At 40.5% G+C, this 27,542-nt stretch overlaps 1 protein-coding gene across 1 annotated transcript; it reads left to right on the top strand.

Moving 5' to 3' along the window:
- The first annotated feature begins 301 nt into the window (after window positions 1-301).
- Window positions 302-27,211, top strand: LOC110735779 (probable LRR receptor-like serine/threonine-protein kinase At1g56140). The gene is made up of 24 exons (XM_021915963.1): window positions 302-691; window positions 17,347-17,536; window positions 18,333-18,404; window positions 18,528-18,599; window positions 18,697-18,768; window positions 19,228-19,299; window positions 19,974-20,045; window positions 20,175-20,246; window positions 20,451-20,522; window positions 20,669-20,740; window positions 20,847-20,918; window positions 21,700-21,771; window positions 21,900-21,965; window positions 22,177-22,242; window positions 22,378-22,422; window positions 23,191-23,255; window positions 24,042-24,415; window positions 24,516-24,714; window positions 24,801-24,950; window positions 25,216-25,328; window positions 25,483-25,690; window positions 25,802-26,033; window positions 26,228-26,378; window positions 26,558-27,211. The coding sequence occupies exons 1-24, from the start codon at window positions 538-540 to the stop codon at window positions 26,873-26,875; spliced, it is 3,051 nt and encodes a 1,016-aa protein (XP_021771655.1). The 5' UTR covers window positions 302-537; the 3' UTR covers window positions 26,876-27,211.
- The last annotated feature ends 331 nt before the right edge of the window (window positions 27,212-27,542 follow it).

The following is a 27,542-nucleotide window of genomic DNA, read 5'->3' as shown; positions in this document are numbered from 1 at the left end:
AATATATATCTTTTATTTTCACAAAAAAAATGTCAGTATTCTTTTTTCACCGTTTTAATTTATATTTTTTTCTTATGATTTGAATTTTATTACCCACTAAATTATTACTCTCATCTCAAGCGTGACCTTAGGAGCAATGACGGTCTTAAGTTTTAGTACCACACCTCTAAAAACCTTAACCAAGTAGGTAAGTAATTTACTTACATCCAATAAATATGGACATGATTACATAAGTACATACCCACTTTTCATTAACATAAACATAACCAAAACACGGCGAACGAATTAGCATACAATTAAAATAGAGTATACTTGTATAAAAATAAGGCAATAGGATCTCGATGTTCCAACTCCCAAGACGACTTTTGTACGTAGTAGACTGCTTTTTATTGCCTGAGCAACCTTATACATATAAAACCCACACCACCAACTACATTAGTTGGTCCATTTTCTTCATCTTTGTTTCCCCTAAAAAATAATGTCATAGCCATCATTTCCTTATACTCTCTTTTCTCTCAAGAGCTATCTTCTTCAAAAATGGCGGCTGCTGCTTTGAATAGGATCAGACTGAGCAACCTTCCTCGGCTAACATGGTGGTGCCGCTACATGATTGTGGCGATTATGATTGCGTCGTGCTCATCTGCTCAAGCGCAGAATACTACTCGCCGAGCTACCACCGCTCCGATTGAAGGTTCTTTCTCTTCTTGTTTACACACTATTATCTACTCCCAGCTTAACGAAATAATAACTACAATTCATTTTTGACGCATTTTGAGAAAGAGATTTCTGGGTCTAAAATTAATTGTAGTTAGAAAAATTTGTTAAAAACCATGTTATATACGAAGTAATATAGTTATAAATTTTTTTTTATCAAAGCACACCTATTTTAAAATTTTGTTTGTCGAGATCCACCTCTCCCCGAATTCCGATAGTTGACTTGATTTTCCGGCATTGACTTGCACGTGTAAATCACGTGACTTACTAAACCCTCCCCCCAAACCCTTCCCTCTCTACTTTCTCTCTCCTCTTCCCAAGATAATTACCGCTCCTCTAATGAAGAAGACGAACCCACTCTGCACAAAATCAAGCCCCATAATCTCAAAATCTGGCTTTGAATCCTGTGTTAGGTGCTAAGGGTAAAACCCAAGAGTGAAATCAAGAGGAAATCCTCTGTTTTTGATGCTAAGGATAAACCCAAGAAAAGCATATCAAAGTGTGACGATCGTCGGTGTTGATGACAGTGGTCGTCGATGTAATGGACGAATAAGTGTGTTTTAGTAGGTCACGTGACTTACACGTGATAGGTCAATGAGGGAAACTGAGTCAATTATGGGAAATCGAGGAGAGGTGGCTCTTGACAAATTATTTTTTAAATCAGGTGTGTTTTGGAAAAAAAACAAAATTTAATGGTTTTTATGTAATAATAAAATTTGTATTTTATAAGATGGTTTCTAATCAAATTTTCCTTGTAGTTATTACTTTGATAGGGTAGTAATATGTAATTGATTTAGTTATAAAATTAATCTGTTTTCATATACTTGTGGATCACAACTTTAACTTTTTCTTCCATTCTTTTTGGTTGCACCATTTTTTGCACTTGAGAATTGCAAATTACTACTTGAATTGTTTTTTGGCAATGAATTGTCTATGTTAATACATACATGTATATATTTGGTATAAATAGTGTCAAAAGTCGAATTTAAGAAGAATAATGAATCAATTGTATTAAATAGCATTATTTTGGGTCTCTTTTGTCATTATGATGAGTTTGTGATGATTGATTTATTTCCCATCTTTAGTAGTCACATGGACACCACAAAAAGGGCTAGAATCCACTTTGGGTTCGTTCTGTAGATCAAATAATAATGCAATTAAGGACATAGTGGACGTTATTAGTTGTTCATTGCCTTTTTTATATACATATACTAGTATATACATACTTGTATCTGTTAATGATACTATTAATAGGAAGGAGACAACGTTCTAAGAATGGTCCTTCTGTGTTCTCGCAATGTTTAGAACTTAGGACAATGATAGTACTTCCTCCCTAATATAATAAATGCAACAATTTTACATTTGATACTATTCACAATTTTCACTTTAACCGTAATTTGTGAGTTGCACATAAAAAAAAAATTATAGTCATTTTTTGGGTCTCGTTGGATTCGTCTCAACTTGTAGCTTTTTATGATCTAGTGTTTATATTTTTTACAAATACATAATTAGAGATATTAATCTTTAAAGTCTTATCTTGACATGCGTAAAAAGTACAATTGTTGCGTTTATTTTGTTACGGAGGAAGTAATTTTTTGGTTTTTCCTCAATAGTACCCATTTGGGTTTTCTCAGGTGTACCCACCTTTTTCCAGAATTTTCATGGATAACCATCAACTTACAAACAATTCTCTTCGATAGCCAATTTGTTAACTCAAAGTTAATCAATCCGTTAGTAAGCAATTACCTGTTAATAGCCTAAATTTACATGCAAAAAGAATAGCTCTCTCAAGGTTTTGGTGTCATTCTAGCCCTTAATTGATCACCTTTGAAGCCAAAATTTGCTAAATAAAATTGACCAAATTCACCTCGCTTTATATTATATTAATGAAACATCTCAATTTGCGTGCATTAATTTGAATCCAAATAAAATAAAATAATTAACAAATTGGCTACTGATAATAGTTTTTGCTAAGTTTATGGGTACCAATAAGAATTCTGAAAAAAGACGGATAAATCCGAGAAAACCCAAAACTTCATGGGTGTGTACCAACGACAAAAACCCATTTTTTTTTTTCTTCTTTGGAGCATAAGTTTAAAATACTATGTATAGGTGAGTGGTCAGCATTTGAAAAAAAAAAATATTAAATTTATAAATTATGCATAACACATGTAAAATTTCCAATATTTCAATTTAGAAGAAAGAACTCTATCTACCAGCCACAAGGTAGATTACTTTTAATGAAAAGTGTTAAGAAAGAATGATAGTGAAATCTTACCCAACTTAGGGCATGCTTGAAAAAATTGATATTGAATTAAACTGAACTGACCTAAATTGATAAGAACATAACAGAACAAAACTAATCTGAATTGAACTCAAAAAATTCTATCTACCGGCCACAAGGTAGACTACTTTTAATGATCACCCGTCACCACAATAATAAACATATAATATAAACTTACGTAAAATTAAATAAAAAAGAATGAAGTGATGCCGTACACACATTATGTAATATAAAAAAGAATGAAGTGATGCCGTACACACATTATGTAATATTATGTAGAGTGGTAGAAACATTATGGAAAGGAAGATCTTTTATTATTTTATTATGGCTTTGAATTTGTTAGTTACAATTCGATTGAATATTTATTTGGTCTTTCATTTTCATTCTATCAACTTCAGTACCTTAGTCCCTACCAGGAATTTAACTTCGATCAATTCGTAGGAGTGTAGGACACCAGGGGTGGACACAAATGTGTTGTTCTCCATGTGGCTAGTGGGCACAATGTAATTTGCTCCGTTTTTTATCAGCTATTCCACTTTCCTTTTGAGATGCTTTTAATTAGATGTTTTATTACTTTTTTTTTTTTTGGCATTAATTGGGTATTAAAGTTACCACTGTACCTTACTTTTTAATGATCACATTAGTCTTTTTATTACTTTTTGAGGGGACCATATGGGTATTATTGAAAAGTAAAGCATGTAAGTTTTTTTTTCTTAAACTTTGTGTCATTTTGACGTGGAACAACTAATTAAAAACGGAGAGAGTAGTTATGTATCAATATATCTACCAAATTACCCTCATTACCTTATTTTAATGGTAATATTCTCACTACCTGGCATAATTTTGGGGTTGACCACTTTGACCCAATAAATTATCAACTACTGTACTACAATAACTGTAAAATGCAGAAACAGAATAAAAAAAAATATCTTGAAGGTAAAAAAGATAATGCAAATGAGAAATGAAGACTTTAAAGTCTAATTAAGATGTGATTTGTGGAAATAATGTAACGATAATGTTAATTGATGTGATTGTCACTAATTAAACATCATCTCAATTTTCATATTTTGGTCAATGCCTCGTTCATAAATATCCTTCCACCATCTCAATGACTGACTCAGTGACTCTAGTTGTTTCTGCCCCACATGTATAAGCGGTACAATTATGCATGTTACATTCTTACATATTCCAATAAATCAAGTAGGAGCTCATGTTCATCTTTTTCCTTGTATGATTAGTATTGAATATTGATTAGGGGATTTTGCTCCCACCAATCGGAATGCGCCACGTGGGCCAATCAGGTCCTGCCAAGTGTCCCCCAGTTGGACCTTTCAGGGCTTGCCACGTGGCACACGCTTATTCGTCCACCCTGGACTTATTATGTCATGACACGTGGCATACTCCATGCCTAATGGAGAAGCCGGTCACCTAGGCCCAACTTCCGAGGGAAGCCCAATCAGCCCAAGGTTAACCTAAACCTAGATTGGCACGTTTCCCGAGGTTATAAATACCTCCCTTAATCCTCATTAAGGGAGAGGACGCAAAAAAACGCAGATTACACACATTAAACACTCTCACCTAGAGAGACCCAATCACTTTAATTTCCGCATTAATTACTCCTTAATCAAGTACTAACTTGACCGTCGGAGGCGGATCTCCAATCATCCGGAGCATCCGTTTGTTTTGCAGGTACAGGCGTCCGGTTCCAGTCTCGGAATTGTAACTCTCCCGCAGGACATCAGAAAACCCCGAAACATTTTGGCGCCGTCTGTGGGGAGAGTACTTCTGAGATGGCATCCACGTCTGTACCGACTACTGAAGAGAGGCGTCCCCTAGACGACCCTTAAGTTCAGTCGGACCACGATACTGAGAATGAATTTGAAGTTGAAGCTCACACAGCTTCAGACGGGACCCTAAGGGCCCGACGTACCCGTCATACCGAAAGGAGGGAACAGGAACATCTTCAAACTGGAAGCGAGCCAGCAGGCGCACCGCCTGTTCGGCAGCAGCCGACTGATGGGTCTGCTCCCATCACAAGGAACGAACTCATGACCTTCATGAGGGACTTCAAGGGAGAAATTCAAGAGTTGATCAACAAGGAGCAGTCGGCTAAGAAACCCTCCACTTCACGGAAGAGGAAGCCAGTTCAAGGGCGAGAGGCGACCCCTCATCCTAAATCTAGGAAGTGGGAGCCACCTGCCCTTGATTTCACAAAATACCGTTTTCCTACTCCAGGAAATAGGAAACTTGTTCGTCATATTCAGGCGGACGGGTCGAGGAAAACATACACAGACGCTCGGCTACTGTTAGAGCAGAAGAAGAGTGACCGATTGTCAGAGTCGGCCTCTACTTCAAACTTCCAAGACAGTCTGCGAAATACCTCGATGAGGCATACTCAGTCGTATCATGAGGGTCAGTCAGGCGGCACCTCCCGTCAGTCCGGCTTTCATAGCGACCAGGCGGTACCAAACTTACCGTTTGTACCGCAACAACAATATTTTTTACAGCCACCTCCGTTTGGTGGACATGCAGCAAAACATGTCCAACCTATGGACTGGCAGCTACGGTTGCTTAGACTTGGTGAACAGTCGTCGACCTTCTCCAAGGAAATTACTGAAGCCGCTCAGCCGGCCAAAGTGAAAAATGTATTAGTAGACGCCTATGACGGCACTACTAACCCAGAAGACCATCTGATGGCATTCACCAACCTGATGTACCTTCAAGGGTTGGATGATCCCACTTGGTGCAAGTGTTTCCCAGCGACTCTCAAAGGAATCGCACAACAATGGTTCGGCAACCTGCCGACTGGTTGTGTAAATAACTTCAAGACGCTTGCTTACTTATTCACCTCCAACTTCGCCATGAACATCCCTGCGAAGAAGACGACCCTTGATTTAGGAACAATTCAGCAGGGCGAGAAGGAGGGGCTTCGTTCTTACATCAGGCGATTTAACCTGATGAGAATACAGATTCAAGGGTTACCGGATGAAGTAGCCTATACTGACTTTTTCAGAGGTCTTAAAGACGGGTCGACCTTCAAATTTGATTTGGTCCGAAAGAGGGTGGCGACTCTTCAAGAGGCCTTGATTGAAGCGGAAGCCTATATACAGGCGACTGATCTTTGTAGTACGCTAAAACAGTCAGACGGGAAAAGGTCCGACAAAAGAGAAGGACGACAGAAGCAGTCGTCAAACAAAGACGAGAAGAGAAAAGAGGTTTGGGCAACTGATTCCTCTAAACAGCCGTCCCAGAAGAAGAAAAAAGAGTTCAAACCATACTCCCCAAAGTATGTGTTTAACAAGGATAGCCAATTTATCCTAAAGGAAATCAAGGGACGGATCTCAATTGAGAAGCCGGTCCCCATGAAGGGTTCTGCAAACAACCGGAACCAAGAAAAATTCTGTGATTATCATGAAGATGTTGGTCATCACACCAATGAATGCATCAGTCTCATGCGGTATCTGGACCGCCTGGCTGAGCAAGGTGATCTTGACACTTATGTCAAGAAATCTACGGGGAACACTTCCTCGAAAAAGCATTCGGCCAAAAAGAATCAACAGGCCGACAGCTCCGATACAGATGATGCAGTCGTCTACACCATTGCAGGCGGCTTCTCAGGAGGAGACCCCACTATTAGGGGCAACAAAGACAATATCAGACGACTAGATGTAAATTCCGTTCACCAAGAACGACCCTCCAAATATTCATTTCCTGAGATTGTCATCACTGAAGAAGATCTAGGAGGGGTAAGAGGGCCGCATGACGACCCTATCGTTATTGAATGTAAAGTGGCCAACCAGAGAGTTAGCCGAATCCTCATAGATACCGGAAGCTCCTCAGATCTCATCAGTAGCAAATGTCTGTCGAAACTAAAATATCAGACTGATTGCATACATCCGGCATCCCACCCTTTAGTAGGGTTTGGAGGAGGAGTCGTCCACCCAGTGGGACGAGTGGATTTACCCATCCGCCTGGGTGAAAAAGGGGAAGGACGACACATGGTAGTCCGGTTCCTGGTAGTAGAAGAACTCTTGGCCTACAACATGATTCTGGGACGACATAATTCCAAGGCTGTTATAATCCCATCTCTTATGTTGCTCAAGTTTGAGAGGGATAATGGAACAGTCGGGTCCCTAAGGGGAGATCAGAGGATGGCCCGAGAGTGCTATCTCTCGGATGTCAAGCCCACTGTTATGGCCACTATGTCGAGCGGTGGAAAAATAGACCTTGACAATGTCAAGGAGAGTGCGCCTGTTCAAGAAGCAGGAGGCAAGAAGAGAAAGGCATCCCAGACAGGGGCCGCAAGAAAAGACAGAAAATAGCAATCATTGGCAGAGGAGCGGTCGGATGAATTCCGCCCTCAGCCAGCTGGTGAGCATACGGACCTGATCTTAGATGACTCGCGTCCTGACAGAACAATCAAGGTTGGGACGACTGCTCTAAGGGACCTGGGTGACGACTTTCACAAACTATTGAAAGAATACAAGGACATCTTTGCATTCGAAGTCCATGAAATGCCAGGCATTAGTCCTGATCTGGCGGTACATAAACTGGCCGTGGATCCGAAAAAGAAGCCGGTACGGCAGAAGAAGCGGAACCATGGCGAAGAAAGAAGTCAGGCGGCAGCCGCCGAAGTTAAAAAATTACTTGATGCAGGGTTCATTCGGCAATGTTACTTCCCAGACTGGGTTGCAAATGTAGTGCTTGTTAAAAAGCCGAATGACACCTGGCGAATGTGTGTAGACTACACAGACCTAAACAAGGCGTGCCCCAAAGACAGTTACCCTCTGCCTAAAATTGATAACCTGGTCGACTCAACAGGCGGCCATGCTTTGATGAGCTTTATGGACGCCTACTCTGGTTTCCATCAAATTCCTTTATGGAAGAAAGATCAGGAGAAGACGGCCTTCGTCACTGATCAGGGGTTATACTGTTACACGGTCATGCCGTTTGGTCTTAAGAATGCCCCGGCCACTTTCCAGCGAATGATAAACACTGTGTTCTTGATCAGATTGGGAGAAATGTCGAGGCATATATTGATGGTATGATTGTCAAGTCTAAACTTCAGAAAGATCATCTGTCGGACCTCCAAGAAACTTTCGCCACACTCAGGCGGCACCATGTCATGCTCAATCCCAGGAAATGTTTCTTTGGAGTTGAGTCTGGGAAATTTCTCGGATTCCTTATCAATCAGAGAGGAATAAAGGCGAACCCTGAGAAGGTGCAGACGGTCATCGACATGCAGTCGCCTCGTACCATCCGAGAGGTTCAGAAGTTAACAGGTTGTCTGGCGGCCTTGGGAAGATTTCTAAGCCGATCAGGCGACAAATGCCTATACTTTTTCCAGGCAATTAAGAAAAAGGCAAGGTTTGAATGGGGGCCGGATGCTGAGGCGGCCTTCCAGAAATTGAAAGTTCACTTGCATTCCTTGCCGAGGCTGGTCAGCCCTTTGCCCAAAGAAGTACTCTACATGTACCTGGCCGTCTCTGATCATGCGTTAAGCGCTGTTCTCCTTGCTGAAAGAGACGGCTGTCAGCTCCCGGTCTACTTTGTCAGTCACGTACTGAAAAATGCCGAGTTGAGGTATCCCTTAGTGGAGAAATTTGGTCTTGCACTCTTCATGGCTGTTAAAAAATTGAAGCCCTACTTTTTGGCACATGCAGTCGTCGTGTATACAAACCAACCTATCAAGCGGCCACTGACCATCATGGAGTCGTCAGGCCGAATGATCAAATGGGCCATAGAAATACAGAGTCTCGAAGTCGTCAGGCCGAATGATCAAATGGGCCATAGAAATACAGAGTCTCGAAGTTACCTTCGAGCCTAGAAAAGCAGTGAAGGGGCAAGCCTTTGCTGACTTTATTGTTGAGATGACTCGTCCTCCTGACTCTCAAGTTCCAGACCAAGTCTGGAAGGTATATGTGGATGGAAGCTCTACTTCAAATGGTTGTGGAGCAGGCGTCATATGTCAGTCGCCAGAGGGCGACAGGTACGAATATGCTCTACGCTTCAGTTTTCAGGCCTCAAACAATGAGGCAGAATATGAAGCTTTACTAGCCGGAATCCGCATGTGCAAGGCGGCAGGGGCAAGAAAAATAGACGCCTGTTCCGATTCACAATTGATAGTGAGTCAGTACAATGGCGAATACGAAGCAACCCATCCGGCCATGATCAAGTATTTACAGGCGGTCCGACAAGTAGTCGGCTCCCTTGAGGATTTCCATCTGACCCAAGTGCCGAGATCAGAAAACAACCAGGCGAATGCACTTTCAAAATTAGCATCATCCGCCTCCTGTGATACTCCTCGAACTGTTTTTTGGGAAGTAATGGAGAGGAGAAGCATTGAGGAAGACCCTATTGGAATCTTAGACAGAAGCTCAACCTGGATGGATCCAATCAGGGCATATCTGACAAATGGTACCCTGCCGGATGATCATCAACAGGCGGCAGCACTGAAAAAACGAGCAACCAGTTTTGAAATAATAAAGGGAGAACTTCACAAAAGGGGGTACCTTCAACCCTTCTTAAAGTGTGTTACTCCAGAAAAGGGGCGAGAGATACTAGATGATCTTCACTCTGGTTACTGTGCTTCCCATATAGGCGGTAGGACGCTTGCTCAACGGGCAAGGCGGCAGAGCTACTTTTGGCCTACTTTAGAAGCAGATGCGATGGAGATGGTGAAAAAATGTGACAAGTGCCAAAGGTTTGGCAAACTAATTCACCGTCCGGCTACTGACCTCACTACCATTCATAGCCCACTACCGTTTGCTAAGTGGGGCATGGATATTCTGGGTCCATATACGTCTGCTACAGGCGGAAGGAGGTACATACTTGTTGCCGTCGACTACTTCACTAAATGGGTAGAGGCGGAGGCTGTAGAGGGAATCAAGACGAAGGATGTAATTTCATTCATTTGGAAAAATGTCATCACTCGGTTCGGGGTTCCCATGTCTATGGTTTTTGATAATGGTCCCCAATTTGAGACGCCTGTTCTCAAAAGCTGGTTGGGTGACCAAGGAATTGCACACTACTTTGCATCTGTCGGCCGTCCACAAGCAAACGGCCAGGTAGAAGCCTTTAATAAAATCATCTCAGACGGTCTCAAGAAAAAGATTGAACGAGCAGGCGGCCTATGTGCGGATGAATTACCACATGTTCTCTGGGCCATTAGGACGACTGAAAAAGGGGCGACTGGAGAAACTCCATTCCTCCTAACTTATGGTGCGGAAGCTGTTCTTCCAATAGGACACTACGAGCCGACTCTTCGAGTAATGCTATATGACGAAGAGGCAAACTAGGAAGCCATGCGCCTGGCATTAGACTCATTTCCTGAAAGGAGGGGCAATGCTGTCTTGCGCCATGAAATTTACCGCCTGATAATGACTAGATCGTACAACAAAAAAGTACACAGGCGTCCACTCAAAGTGGGGGACTTTGTACTTAGAAAAATGGAAGCAGTTGGAAGGGCTAATGAGTCTGGCAAACTAACTCCCAACTGGGAAGGACCCTACCGAATCTGTGAAGAGGTCAGGGACGGTACCTACCGTCTGGAAACACCAGACGGCCAACCGTTGCCTCGAACTTGGAATGTAGATAATCTTAAGAAATATTTCTTTTGAATGATATAAATAGTCAAGGGCTACTTAATAAAAGTTTGCATACTTAATATTCAATTTTGTACTAAGAGGGGCACGCCTACTAACAAACAGTCGGCTACTCTCCATACTCAGTTTTCATTTTTACTTAAGAGGGGCATGCCTACTAACAAACAGTCGGCTACTCTCCATGTTTAATTTTTATTCTTACTTAAGAGGGGCAGGCCGCCTATACATAAACAGTCGCCTACTCTCCATTGAGTATTTCGCTTTATCATCAGAGGGGCATGCCGTCTGTACCTTTACAGTCGGCTACTCTCCATTGAGTATTTTACTCTATCTTCAGAGGGGCATGCCGTCTGTACCTTTACAGTCGGCTACTCTCCATTGAGTATTTTACTCTATCTTCAGAGGGGCATGCCGCCTGTACCTTTACAGTTGGCTACTCTCCATTGAATATTTTACTCAGGGGCATGCCGTCTGGATATATAGTCGGCTACTCTCCATAGAAGAGGGTCGACTGGTTCCAAAGCACACAGCCACCCCCCTTATACTTAGCTAAAAATGATCAGGGCCTGGCCGACCCTGTGCCTAAACAGGCGGCTACCCTCCTCTTACTTAGCACCTACGTTCACCAAGAACTAACCAAGGCCACAAGCCGAATGATCAGTCCAGGCGCCAAGCCAACTGATCCAATCTTTAAACTAATACGACCTGTCCCAACATCATAGCAGGCGTCCGGCGGCATCCCTCCGGATGAAATTCGTCGCAGAGAGCAGCTCCCTTTTGGGTGGAACATTGCTCTATAAACTAATTACACGACACCTATACGACTGTCCCCAAGGGCAACCACGTAGCCGTTTTTGAGACAAGGATAACTCTATCACTAACCAAACCAGTGGTAGCAGTTGACATCTGAGTCAGATGACCGCCTGTATTACTTGGGATAAATGCAGGGGGTACCTCTTGAGTTAATAGCCAACAAACATTGGCGAATCAAAAGGTTCAGCCGGCCTCCGCCGCCTGGTACCTTTACTACTCAAGCAGGAGTGACGGCGACTGAGTAACACCAAAGTTAACTCATAGTCACTCTCTCAAACTTAGTATGGAGCCTAAAAGGTATGAGTCGTCCGCCTGTTTTTAGCAAACAGGGGCTCTCAACCACTACTCCTGCTAGGTTAACAATCTATGAGTTAAAAGCCAACAAACATTGGCGAATAAAGGGGAACAACCGGTACCCACCGTTTGATACATCTACTACTCAGTTACTTGGCGACTAGGTAACAATCATGTTTACTTGGTCACTCCTTAAAAATTTAGTATGAAACTAAAAAGGTGTTCATACAACACCTGTTCACACTAGATTAAATATGTCGGGGAACAGTCGGCCTAGACGGCCTAAAGTCTCTAGCCTAAAAACATGACAAGTAGGAAACCACTTTCCTACTTGGTTAATTTTACAAATGACAGAACCGCCTGCCTAAAGGGGATCCAGTCTTTAAAATGGTTCGAATACCGATTGTATAAATGACCGACTGATCGTCTAGCCTGAAAACAGACAACCAGTCGTCCAGGGGCATAAGCGGCGTGACTAACTATCCGTACCTGTCTGCAACTATCGGCCATGTAAAACAGTCGGTATAGTGTACAATTGGATATCAGAATATTCAATACTTAAACAAATTTGAAGCAAAACAAAAATATTCATTAAAAGGAAGCCGGTCATTAAAGACCGGCAAAATATTCAGAGCCCCGGCCTCCTGGCCGGGTAAATACAAACAAACGGCACGCAGGCCGGGGAAAAAAGACATAAATCTTATGAAGGGGGCAGATCTTCAATATTAGCAGCTGCCGCCTGGTCAGCACTCTTTTTGCTGGACTCGGCTTCAGCTGCATCCTTCTTTGATGTATTACCCCCAAGCGGCACAAGCGCCACTACCGGCTGCTCCTCCTCCTCCAGCGCCTCTTCCTCAGCAGCCGCCAGGATCTCTTGATTATATCTATCAGAACACTGGCGGTACGTTTTTTCCCAGGAGGCAAAGTCGGCATTGGGGAAGAGGCGGCCCCAAGTCATGCGCTGGATTTGAGCAGAGTCTTCCATCATCTCCCGGACCAGCTCTTTCTTTTCTTGCTCGGCCTTTTCCGAGAGCTCCTGAGTAAGACTCTTCTCCTGGGTCACCAGGCGTTCCTTTACGCTCGCCAAGGATTTCTCCAAGGTTTCGTATGAGGACATCTTTTGGCGAAGAGGTCTCAGCTCGGTTTTGAGGTTGTTGATGGTCGCCTCCAGCTCGCTATTCCTCTTCTGGGCCGCCTCTAACTGAGCCCGGATAGCGGCGGTAGCCTGCGCCTGATAATAAAGAATATCAACTGTCAGAACTTCATTTTGGGCAATTTGAAACATTGCCTTATCACAGTCAGAGGCGGCCATAGCTTTTGCAGCCTTTACCTCTTTGTTCTTCCGGTCAAGCGGCTTGCGAAGGCCGTTCACTCGGAGCAGGGCCTAAGTAAAAAGGGGAAAAGGCGTCAGTTTCCAAACAAAAAAGAAAACAGGCGTCCTGGAATTCAAATACTCAAAAATATGCTAAGTATACCTCAGCAAGGACCCCTGCAATCCCGTCTAGGTCAAGGGTGCCGACACCCCTGACCGCCTCCCTTTCAGCTGGAGGTACGGCCTTGATCATAGACTTGGCCACTTCGACCAAGTCAGGCTCCTGAGGGCCGGCTGCATCAAGCATAAACAAACGGATTAGACCTAGTAAAGGAGGGAGCAAGTCTAAAATTTACAAGGACAATTTCATACTTCTAGGTGGCCCAGCTGGAGTTTTAGAAGAAGTGGCCGGCTGTTTCTCAGCCGCCGCATGTTTCCTGGCAGAACCAGGAGAGCTCGCAACAGTCGTCCTCCGAGCCTTGGGGTCCGGCTGTTGGGAAGAAGAAGCTCTTGGAGCGCCCGTCTAAAAAAGAAGAAAAGAGTCAGTATATGCATAAACACAACTCCAAAAAGAGGGTTAAAGGTTCGAAGCCCACCAAGGGTGCCCCCTTGTTGGGGGAGTCGGTTGAAGACTGTTGCATGATGGAGGCCCGCAACATGGCCGCCGCAGTCTTGGAGGCGGTAATTTTGCTCATGGCGTCCGCTGCAAAAACAAATAGCAAAGTTAATAAAAGTCATAACAAGAAATGCACGGAACAACAGAGTATTCGACAAACCGGCTACCTCTTGAGCACCGACTGCTGAGGCCACAGGCGGCCAAAAATTACTCGTCGTAGAGCCATTTGAAGCTCGGGACGCAGTGCAGGGGTACTTGCTCTCGTACCCCTGAAGTAGAGTTCACCTTCGACTCTACTTTGAAGAGTCCTTTATCTAGGATCTCTTTCTTAGCCTTGGGGGGAACAGGCGGCATGCTGCGGCCGCCTGCAAGAAGGGGCGGATTCCTGTTCCACCTGTTGAAGCGCTTGTTCAGCTCTGTGTCTGAACTCTCAATAATAAGGAAGGTGCTCCGCCAGTCCTTCCATTTGTTTGCTTTACCTCTCGTCATGAGGTAGCCCCTGTGGCTCGTCAATTGATACCAGCCGGTACCGCCTGCCTTAGGGGTCCGGCTGAGGTAGTTCATGTGGGCGAAAGCCTCGAAGTTCGGCTCCACCCCGTGCAGTTCGCACCCAGCCACATAGCCGAGTACGTTGACCCAGGAGTTCGGGGCTAACTGCCATAACCCCAACTCATACCCATCCAAGATCCGCTGAACAGCCGGATGTAGTGGGAAGCACAGCCCAGCCTTGATGGCCGCCTCGTAGCAGCCAAAGCAGGCGCCATCATAACTGGTACCAGCCGGCCAGACGACTGTGTCTTCTGGATCCGACACGAACACTAAAAAGCCGGGGCCCATTGTGTGGTTTGCGATAAAGCTCTCCACTTTCTCTTGCATGGCCGTGATCCGGCCCCGAGGTACCGTGCAGTAGTAGGGGGTATTTTGCTCTCGGTGAGAGGCGGATGGCTCCGCCCAATCGTCCCCCTTCTCAACTGCGTGAGAAAGCCTCGCCTCTTGTAGGCGACTGTTTTTCTCTTCTTTGTCCAGAGAAGCATGGCCAGAAGAGCTAGACTCGGAATCGTCCTCTAACGAATCCGAAGAGGACGACTTATCCCCTCTCCCGGAGGGGCCCGCCTCCTCTCCTTTAAAAGGAGCAGGAGAGAATGTAGAATTGTCAACTGTAAAATGGGAAGGGGTCACTTTGACTCCTCCCTCAGAACTGCCGGCTTTCAAGCCGCTTTGTTTCACTTCCACATCTGGCGCCTGGTCAGATGTTTCACTAATCGGCACCCTGTGGGAGGAGCCGTCTGAGTTTGAGATCCTGGCAGTCTTTTTTGTTCTGGCCATCATGCTCTGCATAGACACAGATACAGTCGGACTTTGTATAAAGGGCAAAGATGGGTCCAGAAAAGGGCAGGCGACACTCCTAGTCCTAGATTCAGCCGTCCCCGGTGACCGGCTGATCACTAACCTAGGTCGTGTCGTGTGCTTCCGTGGTGCCATTTCAAAAAAGAATAAAGTAAAGAGAAAATTAAGAGTAAGAGAACCGACGGTTACCTGAACGAGTGACGATTGATGAAGTTCTGAAAATCCTTTGCAGTCGGCTTGTCAGAGCAGGCGGTAGGCAGAAAGGGTCCAAAATGTCAGAGCAAGTTCAGGGGTCCGAATGTTCTCTCACAAAGTTTTCAAGTGTGAAAATGACCGAAGTCAACACTCCTTTATATAGGCGAAGTGAGAAGGCGAAGGGTCACTTCCAGAATTCAAAATTTTGGCAGGAGAATCTCTCGGCCTCTCGCCGAGTGACACCTGTAGCAGGCCGTCGCCTGTTACAGGGCGATACCTATCACAGGTAACACGTGACCAGTCACGTGCCACCTGTGAGGGGCAAATGATTAGGGGATTTTGCTCCCACCAATCGGAATGCCCCACGTGGGCCAATCAGGTCCTGCCAAGTGTCCCCCAATTGGACCTCTCAGGGCTTGCCACGTGGCACACGCTTATTCGTCCACCCTGGACTTATTATGTCATGACAAGTGGCATACTCCATGCCTAATGGAGAAGCCGGTCACCTAGGCCCAACTTCCGAGGGAAGCCCAATCAGCCCAAGGTTAACCTAAACCTAGATTGGCACGTTTCCCGAGGTTATAAATACCTCCCTTAATCCTCATTAAGGGAGAGGACGCAAAAAAACGCAGATTACACACATTAAACACTCTCACCTAGAGAGACCCAATCACTTTAATTTCCGCATTAATTACTCCTTAATCAAGTACTAACTTGACCGTCGGAGGCGGATCTCCAATCATCCGGAGCATCCGTTTGTTTTTCAGGTACAGGCGTCCGGTTCCAGTCTCGGAATTGTAACTCTCCTGCAGGACATCAGAAAACCCCGAAACAAATATTTTATCAGCTTTCGATACACAAGTTGTCATGAGAAACGATATTGACACACCACAAATAATAATTCAATTAAGATAGTAGGAGGTCAATAGTGAACTAGAAATCGACTAGTCGAGCAGTCCAAAATTACTTGCAGGGACTAGGGGTTAGCGAGTAGTGGCTTTTACGTCTGGTAGACAAAGTGTTAGGCCCTTATGTACGTAGTGTATAGTTCTTATAGGTCAATGTTATAGAGCCCTTATCTCCGATAGGTTGTATATATATACCTGTTTATACTCTAATATGAGACTATGGAAAATTAATTCTTGACACGGTATCCCATATTCATATTAGGACACATGAGCAAGACATTGAGATCTGTACTAGATAAGTAGTGAGTGGCTGCTCGAGGAAATTAATAATCCATTATCAAATTATTGGGATGCCAGATTGACAAATTAACAACTGTAGCTGTCATATAGCAACAAAAATGCATCAAGACTTGGAAATTAATGTACTCCAAAGTCTTCTTCCTTTAGTTTTGGCTTTGTTCGAGGACTCATACTATCTTATAATTGTAAATAGTCAAGTCAATGAGATAATCTTACTGAATATCTTTATTATTAAGACTTATAAATGTGTGGATCTATAGGGTGTACGGAAGGCCGACACATATCCATGGTGAGATATCTATAGTGTGTTCATTTGATGTTTTCATTTGGAAACGTAGGAAAATCGAATCTAAGGACAATGGCATTATAAAGAACCAACCTCAGCAAAATGTTAAATTATCTATCAACTAAATTCACCTCCTAAAGAACTATTAAAGATAAATATTGTTGTAATTCTAAAGGGTTTGAGAGACAAGGTGATATTAGCATATGCTTCGTTCCGAGTTTTTATAAACCACATTTTTAGTAATATATAGGGTAAGATTAACAAATTAAAAAACCCTTGGTGTAGATAGTCTGTTCTTTGTAGGACACCATAGTGTGTAATGATGTTGGTGGTTTGATCATTTTGATGGAGTATAAAACATAATCTTGGGCCTCAACCATTAGCTTAAGCTTTTGGTTGAGTTGGTCCTCTAACATGATATCAGAGCTTAAGCTAATGGTTGAGGCCCAAGATTATATTTTATACTCCATCACATTTTACAGAGCTCAAACAATATAATATTGTCTGCTTTGGTACCTTTACAAACGGTCTCATACTTGAATTCAAGAGGTTGAAACTTGAAAGAAAGCAATCTTTAATTTTCTATCATCATATCCCTTTTTTTTGTTCTTCATCCAACTAACTGTGTTGCTATGTACTTACACTTGAATATCAATCCAATTTGAATGTGCAGTCCAAGCTTTGAATACAATTCTAGAGCAGTGGCAAACTCCTGCAAACACTGACCAGTGGAATACAACAGGAGATCCTTGTTCGGGTGCAGCCCTTGATGAGTCTATTACTATTGATGACACTGGCTACAACCCCTTCATAAAATGTGATTGTACTTATAATCGTAACACTACCTGCCACATTACTGCTTTGTAAGTTGTTGCTGCTCCTGGTTCAAGTCATATATATACTCCATATACATCTATTGTCTGTTTTGTGCTCCAAGTGACTGTTGCAGTTCTTATTTTTTTCCTTCAACTGATTTGTCTTCTTGTCCATTAAGCCCGAAAAAACATAAACATAACTTCAGGAAGCCTTAGGCAATATGGCATACCACTGAACGTAAGGAATCCTACAATCATTGTTGCAGTTTTAGTAGTATGTAGGTTGTGCAACTGTATTGAAAACTTATTGTTTCACAGAATCACGAAGGTTTGTTTCTAGGAGTATTCGGATAAAAGAAATGCTCACCACTCATGTTTGTTGACATGATCATTCATCACTGAAGCTTGAGTCAGCAAGGATGTAATTAATGTGAATATGTGCAACCTGTTTTGGGCTTACCCAAGTCAAGCGTCTTTACTTCAATAAAGCGATCACCCATGTATAAAACTCTTCCTTGTTTAGGTGCTTTAGTGATATAGTTTTTGCTGTTATCAAAATGATGTAATTATGTCTCTTTGAAAGTCCCTTCTTTGAAAGAAATTTTCATGCCTTTGCAAAAGCCTTTTCCTGATGGTCTTCCTTACTGTAAGTGGTAGAATATAAATAGACAAATAGTATTGGTTATGTAAACATTAGTACCACAACTTTGTTTTGTTCAGTTGACTGTATAATTTATATTGGCATACCTGGTTATTCTCATTCCAACCCAGTTCATTCCCCTTGGAAAGTATTGATTTTGAAATTAGAAAGGATCAACTGATATATTGGGTCAAATTATGACAGGAAGGTATATGCACAAGATGCAAAAGGCGTGCTACCAGATGAGCTCTGGAATTTGGTCTACCTCACTAACTTGTATGGCTTCTCTATATAATTTGGCACTATCAGCTCTGTTTTAACTTTTAAAGCAAGCATCGTCTCTTTGCCTAAGAAAACCCATCATAATGCAGAGACTTGCTATGTCTTTTTGTCATGTAGGAGGCTGGGACTAAATTACTTGACAGGCCCTATTTCTTCAGGCATTGGAAACTTAACTCGCATGCAATGGCTGTATGTATATCAAATAATTTTCAAGTTTTGTGAAAGTCTACCCTTTGTTTAGTTTTTCTTTCTCTATCTTTTCTAATCCAATTTATATTAATTCTAGAGATTTCGGTACTAATGCATTCTCTGGACCAATTCCGAAAGAACTTGGTAAACTTACTGATCTGCGATCACTGTAAGTTTTCGGTATCCAACATGTTCACTTTACATTCCTTAACAGTATTTTATGTCATTAAAAAAGAAAGAAGCTAGACAATTAGACATCATATCTGAATTGAAGTATATAATCCATACTTACAAAAGACATGTAAAAGTCGGATCAATATTTACTTTACTAAGAGAATAAGTGGCTTAACTCCGTATCAAAATATTCCATTAGAGCCATAATACGCACTCTCTCTGTCGTTTTTTTACTAGCACCTGTCACATTTTTTGGTCAATAGGTCCAAGTAAAAAAAGACCTAGGAAGTAGTTTTAAAGGAGTCTTTAAATGAAATTGTCTCCCTATAATCAGCATCACATTTGAATTAATAGGGACTATGACCGCTAATTTCTATTCATAAACGTGTGTGGATTTCTATGTCGATTCTTTGAAGTGCAATAGATGTGATACGTAGTATGCTTACTTTTGCAGGGGTATTGGTGCAAACAATTTTTCTGGTTCTTTGCCATCAGAGATTGGAAACCTGAAAAAATTGCAACAATTGTAAGTCTTAAGAGTCTTGTTTATTGAGTGATGCATATTGAGATTGTTTGTGGCACAAAAGTTGTAAAAATTCCTGCTATCTGCTTGTCATTACTCATTCAATAGCTCCATAAGTGATTGTAGCTTTCAAGACATACATATATGCTGTATTGGTGTTTTGCCAACTAAATGTGTGATAGAAAAGGATGTAGTGAAAATAATTTTTGAGGAATTACTGGGTTATCGTTCTGATGCTGGATATAGGTTTACTTCAAGGCCTTTATTAAGGGACAGGTACTGGCTTACAATTTCCTTCCCAGTTCCCATACCTTGTGCAATTGCGCTAAAGTCTTCATAGGTTGTCAATAACGTATTGATAAAATAAGCAGAGAGATGAATCTTTCAATGCATTCATATCATAGAAGTGCATCTCCTCCATAGCCCTTATCGACGATGATTCTGAAAGTTATTGCAGCAGTCTTGAAGACATTCTTTCAATAAAAAATTGTCTGTTGTTAGTTCATATTGTACTTCTATTAATAACAATAACATCTACAAAGTGGAAATGATGTGCTTAGAAACAAACCATCTGCACTACATGGCAATGTAATTTTATGCTAGTGTTCTATACCAACCTTGTTATGGAGCAATTAGCATTGTGCATAAAAGCTATAACCTTTTGTTTTCCTTAACAGGTACATTGACAGTTCTGGTGCAAGTGGTGTAATCCCTTCAACATTTGCAAATTTAAAAGACTTGCAGACTGTGTAAGAGCTCACAATGATTCGACCCACCCATCCTGTACTCATTTCCAAATACTTACTTAAAAGAGTTCCTTACGGAGTTATATGCAGTATTTTATCGCTTTCACTGAGTGGCAACTTTTGATCATTCAGGTGGGCATCAGACATGGAATTAACGGGTTCTATACCTGACTTCATAGGGAACTGGAGCCAACTAACAGAACTGTGAGAAATTCACTCAGAAAATTCTGATTTCACATTTTACCTGTTCTTCTTGTCAATTCAATAATAAATAATTTGGCAGTAAAAGCTTTGGTAACTGAGCCAGTGCGTAAGACATAGAGTTTATGTTAATAGTACTCAGTCTTAGTATATTTTTGCTTTGTATTAATATCTGGTATTGTGTGATACTATAAATGTTTCATGTAGGAGGCTTGAAGGAAACTCATTCCATGGACCAATACCATCATCATTTTCCAAACTAACCTCATTGCAGCAGTTGTGAGTTGCTCCCTTTGTTGTTTTTATTCTGTCTTTCTTTCTAGTCTGTCTATGTTTTTGTTTGTGACTCATTAATATAAAGGCGCATCTGCATTCTTAAGAAGACATTCAGACAATTAAGTTTTTCAGCTGTATCTGTCATGCAGGAGAATAAGTGGCTTGTTAAATGGGAGCTCTTCTCTGGATTTTGTAACTAGTCTTACGTCCTTAAACATCTTGTAAGATCACATGATTCTAGCATACATATGAGCTTTTCTTAGCTCTCATTTTACTATGCCTTTTTTTGCACTTGATATTTTGAAAACTTTTTTTGTTTTCCTGCAGAGTTCTGAAAAATAACAACATCACAGGCCCCATACCTCGTAGTATAGGAGCACTGGAAAGTTTGACACAATTGTAAGTTGTTATTCAACTAATTCTAAATCAATGTTGTTGGATTACTTTATGTATCTGGATGTGTAGAGTCAAATATATTATTACAGTATGAAATTCGCAGTGGAAAGTAATATATTTATGTGTAGCAGTTGTTGATTTATGAAGTTTCAAAATCTTGTTGGACAACGAGAAATTAAGTTTGGAATTTATAAATAAACAAGAGAATAAGATTCTTTGGGTGCATGCGGATCTAGGGTAATACATTAATTCAAGCTAAGAAAAAATTCTCCATCTTTCCCTTCTAATCACATCACCACTCCATCATCCCTTTGTACCACCTTAATTCACCTTCATTTTCCAAAATGCCAATCCAAGCACGCCCTGAGTCTTAAACAAGTACCAAATGGAGCTCCTACATAGATAAGACTTCCTAATTGTCTTTGTACTTTTATAGTAGTTTGGATAAACGAAAATAATTTTCTCCTTATGACCACACGGAATGACCGCTTTTGGTTCATGCACAATTATGGAACTAAGGCTTGGATTGATTGATTAAAGGAATAACATGAAGTTGGACTTATTAAAGTAATTTCCTTAGTATCCATTGAAGTGTTCGGAAGTGGTAGGCTGGTAGCACTTTGCTTCACTCTATTGCAGTAGCTAGAATCATTTAAAATGTTGATGGCGATTTTATTTACATGGACATAAAGACTTACTTTCTTTAGTAACTATGTGTTCATATTTATTGTCTTTTGGCTTCTATTTTATTTCCTTTGGCATTGACGAAAGCGAATGACATCAGGGACCTAAGCTTCAACAGCTTAACAGGACAAATTCCAGACTCTGTCTTCAGTCTCAGCACTCTTGCTTACTTGTGAGTATTGTGCCTTGTTACTCTTCTGGCAATATCTACTGTTAATAGTTTGGGCTGTCGTTTCGTTCTTTTATCTCTGCAAAACACATAATTCAGATATTTAATGAGGTTTCTTTCTTTGTGCTCAGGTTTCTTGGAAATAATAGGCTTACCGGGGCTCTTCCTTCTCAGAAAAGCTCATCTCTGACTACTATGTAAGCTATGTTACCATGCTGAAATTATTATCTATTACAATCTTGTAATTACTTCTGACAACTCTAAATTGTACAAAATGTTTCCTACAATTGTACGATTTTGAATATCTACTACAATTTTTTCCCACTTTTCTATTGTCTTTTTTGTTAGATAATACTTGCCAATTTTTCTTTGTATATAGTAACAATATCTTATCTTTTTTGCATACAGAGATTTGTCCTACAATCATCTATCTGGGAGCTTCCCTTCTTGGGTCAGCCAAACGAAACTACAACTGTATGTTTTGTCTAATCTTCTAACCATCCCAATGCTGAATTGCAAAAATCCTATTAGTATCATGTTTCATATTCTGTATACTTTGTTCTGTTTCATATTTCACCTATTTCTTATCAAAGTTGATTGTGAATGCAGTAATTTAGTTGCAAATAATTTCTCCGTACAAGGCTCAAACAGCAGGTTAGAATTTTTGCTAAAATCAGAAAATTTTCTAGATGATTGCTTGACTGATGATTTTCTTTGAATCCAAAATATGTTTACCTTCATTAATAATGATTTTTTGAAGTACAAGTTTTTTAGAGTACTATTACAAACGGTCCTTATCCTTCCAGATTCTAGGATCGGAAGGCTTAACCTTTGATTTTTATTACCCAATGTCGATAACTTTAGCCTCAAAGAGTGCATGTCGCACAAGCCCTCCTCAAATCTTCTGTTGAAATACTCTTAGATGCATGTTATTTCAAGCTGAAAACCTCCTAGTCCTTGCTGCTCTAGAAGCATGTTAAATACTGAAGTATTTCATTATCTTATAACAGTAGCAGCATTCCAGCATCCTTACAATGATTATTTGGGAATTGGCTAACAATGTCCGGTGTTCCTGTAGTAATTCTGTTGTTTCAGAATCATGGTGTACAGTTACTGTTATAAAAGTTACTTGAAAATTGAAATTAAATATAAGCCAACTTTGTTTCAATGCATTAGATGTGGCTCACACCTAGACACGGCTTCAAGTTGTGTTGTGGCTGTTGCGGTTTAATTCATGGTCTTGCGGAGTTTAAAAAGGCCTATACTATGTAGTCACGATGCAGCAAATATTTAATACCCTGCATCTACTACAAAAATCAACCATGAATATGTACTAATTTGTAGCTTGCAATATAATTCGTTGTTGTATTAGTTGTAATGTAATACCTTGTTTATGCTTAGCATCTAATATTTTGATTGCAGATCTTTGCCATCAGGGTTGAACTGTTTGCAGAACGGATTTCCTTGCAACACTGCTGTTGGACGTTGTAAGTATATATTTACTTCTTTTTTGGCCTTTGGTTTACCTGTTGTTTGTTGGGAAATTTCAAAAACTTTATGTAGTGACTAAAGCTTATCAAACATATAGACACTAGACTGTAAGAAGAAACATTTCTAATTCAGTTGGCGGACACAAATTTATCTGTTTTCACTTATTATTAATGTCTTAGGCATCAATGAGATATCCAGGTAGCAGCTGCTCTTGATAAATTTGTACTTATCTTATATTCTTATGAAGACGGGTTTTAGAGAATAAGCCACTTATTTCTCCTAGTTAGGTAATATTGTCCGTCTTTGAAGAATAGGCCAGTTACTTTGATAGAAGCCTAAGGGGATGGAAAGGAAATGGTTATTGTCTGAATTTACAAATATCTCAGATGAATCATGTACATCGACCTTATTAAGTAGTTGTAAATTAGGAGTAGACCATTTAAATGGTATACTTAATTATATTCAAACATAGTTTTATTTTTTCATTATAATCTTGACACTGTACCTTGAACTGGAAATTGGCATTGGATTTGCAAATTGCAGAATCGCGCAAATACACTAGTTATCAATCTAAGTTAGAGGTCATAGATATAATTAAACATACTTGTGTAATTGAAATACTTCTTTAAATTCAAGTTGTTGACAATTTATTATAGAAAATCATTGGGTAAAGGCATTTGAGACATACCAAGTATATTCAGTTTGGCAATTTGTTTCAAATGGTGTAGCCAAGATATTCAACAGCTATTCAATGTTGATCTTGTGACTCATCTTTTGTGCAGTTTCTGACTTTGCAATTAACTGTGGTGGTCCACAAATTAGAGCATCAAATCAAGTTGTATATGAAAGTGGAAAGCAGACGCTTGGTCCTGCTACTTATTTTGTGCCAAGCAGTGATAAGTGGGCTGTCAGCAATGTTGGATTGCCAGCATCAAACAACAATGTCACTTATACATTTGACAGTCCGCGCCAATTTGCTAGCCAAGACTCTGAATTATTTCAAACAGCTAGACTGTCAGCTGGATCCCTACGGTACTATGGACTCGGGCTTCAGAATGGTAATTACAGCGTGCTCCTACAGTTTGCAGAGAATCAAATTGAAGACAGTGGTACATGGAAAAGTCTTGGAAGGCGTGTGTTTGATATTCTTATTCAGGTAACAGTTAGAACTTGTGTTGTTTAAGAGATTGTTCTGACATTGTTTGTGCAGCTTACTACTGTTTCTTGTAGCCTAACTTATTGTTATTGTAAACCAGGGAAATCGGGTGGAAAGAGATTTTGACATACGCAAGGCGGCAGGGGGTCGTTCATATAGACCTGTTCAGAGAAACTATACAGCTCGGGTGACTGAAAATTTTCTTGAAATACATCTTTTCTGGGCTGGAAAAGGAACATGCTGCATACCTGTCCAGGGAGCTTATGGACCTTTGATATCAGCTCTCAGCGTTACTCCATGTAATTTAATGTTCATTTAGTAGGATAGTATTTCTATCTGCTTATTTCAATTTTCATGAAGTAATCAACTACATTCTGATTTCCAGTGTTTCAACCAAGACCTATAAGCTCAACAACAAGTCATACAGCTGCTATAATTGTCGGAATAGTTGTTCCCGTTATTCTTCTTGCGCTTCTTTCTTTGGGTGCATGTTGGTTTTTTAAAAGAAGAAAGAGATTGCGTGCAGCACAAGATGGTATGTCTAGTATAATTTTTATTTTACTAATATATCTCTTTATAACAATGCTACTATCATATGAACCTTGAAGTAGTAAGTTATTACTCTAGAGTAAACTTTCCAAGCTAAGAGTCCAAAATAATGTCATGCCTTGCTGAATTTTATGATTTTATATAACTTGCATTGGCCAAAACATCTGCAATCACTTCTGTTAGTATGTAGTAGATTAACATGGAAATTCATTTGTTTGGTGCCATTTTCATTTTTTCTGTTATATTTGCAGAGTTGGCAGGCATCGATGCCAAAGCATATAGTTATGCTGAACTGAAGTCAGCAACTGGAGATTTCGACCCTTCAAACAAGCTTGGTGAAGGAGGCTTTGGATCTGTCTATAAGGTAAACTAATGTACCTGTTAATAATAAACATGATGCTTCATCTTCTGTTATAAGGTAAACTAATGTACCTGTTAATAATAAACACGGTGCTTCGTCTTCTGTTATAAGGTAAACTAATGTACCTGTTAAACTTGTGCTATGTCTGTAATTACAGGGAATCCTGAATGGAAATGTAGTTGCAGTCAAACAGCTGGCTGTAACATCTCATCAAGGGAAAGACCAATTTATAACAGAAATAGCTACGATATCTGCAGTACAGCACCGAAACCTTGTAAAGTTAAATGGATGTTGCATTGATGGGCAAAAGCGTTTGCTTGTTTATGAGTACCTAGAGAACAAGAGTCTTGATAAAGTCTTGTTCGGTATAACCTTTCCCCTCCCTCTTTCTTAATAAGCTTCTGTATGTTGAATATGCAACTCATGATGCAGGACTCATTTTAATTATCTGCATTCATCTTTTATTCAAATGACAGGAGAGAATAAATTGGAACTTAATTGGGCTAAGCGCTTTGAGGTGTGCTTGGGGGTGGCAAGAGGCTTGTCTTACCTTCATCAAGAATCACGCCTTCGAATCGTGCACAGGGATGTTAAATCCAGTAATATCCTGCTCGATTCAGATCTTAATCCCAAAATTTCAGACTTTGGTCTAGCCAAACTTTATGATGAGAAAAAGACTCACATGAGCACTAGTGTTGCCGGCACAATGTAAGATCCTCATACCAAGGCAACTTACTTTGATTGTTAATAATGCACTTCTATTTACATGCTTTAATATAAGAGCGACATTGATTAGTCCTATTTTTCTCTTAGTTTTCTCAAGTTTGACTTTTATTACCCCCTTAATACATTACCCCCATATCAAGCATGGCCTATTAATGTATTCGTGCAATCTCTTACAGTGGATACCTTGCACCGGAGTATGCCATGCGTGGCCATCTTACAGAAAAGGTCGATGTGTTTGCTTTTGGTGTTGTTGCTCTAGAAATAGTCAGCGGGAGATCCAATCATGTGCCCACCTTACCTAAGGAAGAGATGTACCTTCTTGATTGGGTATGATGATACTTCTTTTGTGTGTTTTGACCATCTATTGTGTGCAAAATGTAATAAATGACAGTAACGTGGCTTCATGAAGAGGGAGAAAGAAACAATATAAAAGTGCCAAGCCAACTTCTCCTATGCCATTGACAACTGATTTCTTGTATATATATTAATCTACCTTGCTAATGTAGGCATGGCATCTATATGAGAACGGATTAGACATAGAGCTTGTTGATAAGAGATTGAAAGTATACAACAAGGATGAGGTGAAAAGAGTGATCGAAATAGCATTCTTATGCACCCAAACATCACCAGGGCAACGCCCTGCAATGTCTCGTGTGTTGGCGATGCTATCTGGGGATGTTGAAGTGGGAACTATTCCATCAAAGCCAACATACTTGACTGATTGGGCATTTGATGATAACTCTAGTTTTATTACCAGTGAAGCTTCAGAGTATTCAAGAGCTGGATATTCTTCTACAACTACAAGTAATTACACAACTAGTTGAGGTCTGAATTCGCCTGCTGATAGTGAGCCTTGTTCTCAGAGGATCTATCATTTCAGTTATTTGTATAGTCATTTAAGTTTGGAAAGCTGATCGTATATCAGCTGAAAGTGTCATATAAAAACAACTTTCTTATATGTAAACCGCAGTAATATTGTTAATGACTTTGTTTCAGTTTTTAAATTTGGTTTGCTTGTTCAGAAATTTTCAATCAATAGTCTACATGTATTTTGGTTTGCTTATTCAGAAATTTTCAATCAATTGTTTACATGTATTACGAGGGTGCTCCTTGAAAAGAAATTTTTCAATCAATAGTTTATTAAGAGTTTGAGTGTGCTATCAGATATCTTTGGTAGCGATCTAAGTTTTGTCAAAGTAAAATTTAATTTGATCCATTTTGATATGTATTTGGTTGTTACTCATTTCTATTACAGATGTTGTATGACTTGCAATCAAAGAATTAACCTTCCCCTTGTTCAAAAAGAGTTTGAGTGTGCTCTTTTCAATTTTATTTTTACTCATCTAAACTTTTCTCAACTTATTTGAACTTATCGAATCTTTTCTCAACTTAGCTTATTTTGTAAGCTAAAGAACCTTATATTTAATTATATGAAATTATCAAAAAAAAAATTTTCTAAAAATAAATAAAAATAAGGTGAACATAAAGCAA

Source organism: Chenopodium quinoa, unplaced genomic scaffold, assembly GCF_001683475.1.
Source record: "Chenopodium quinoa cultivar QQ74 unplaced genomic scaffold, ASM168347v1, whole genome shotgun sequence".
NCBI classification, from domain to species: Eukaryota; Viridiplantae; Streptophyta; class Magnoliopsida; order Caryophyllales; family Amaranthaceae; genus Chenopodium; species Chenopodium quinoa.
The sequence above is the reverse complement of the archived record's forward strand: the minus strand, read 5'-3'. Positions and strand labels throughout refer to the sequence as shown.

Excerpts from the sequence above, each read along its gene's own strand:
- LOC110735779 (XM_021915963.1), top strand. The coding sequence starts at position 538 with ATGGCGGCTGCTGCTTTGAATAGGATCAGACTGAGCAACCTTCCTCGG. Across the intron at positions 24,951-25,215 it reads ATTGCGTGCAGCACAAGATG|AGTTGGCAGGCATCGATGCC; the intron begins GTATGTCTAGTA and ends TTATATTTGCAG. Across the intron at positions 25,691-25,801 it reads TCTTGATAAAGTCTTGTTCG|GAGAGAATAAATTGGAACTT; the intron begins GTATAACCTTTC and ends TTCAAATGACAG.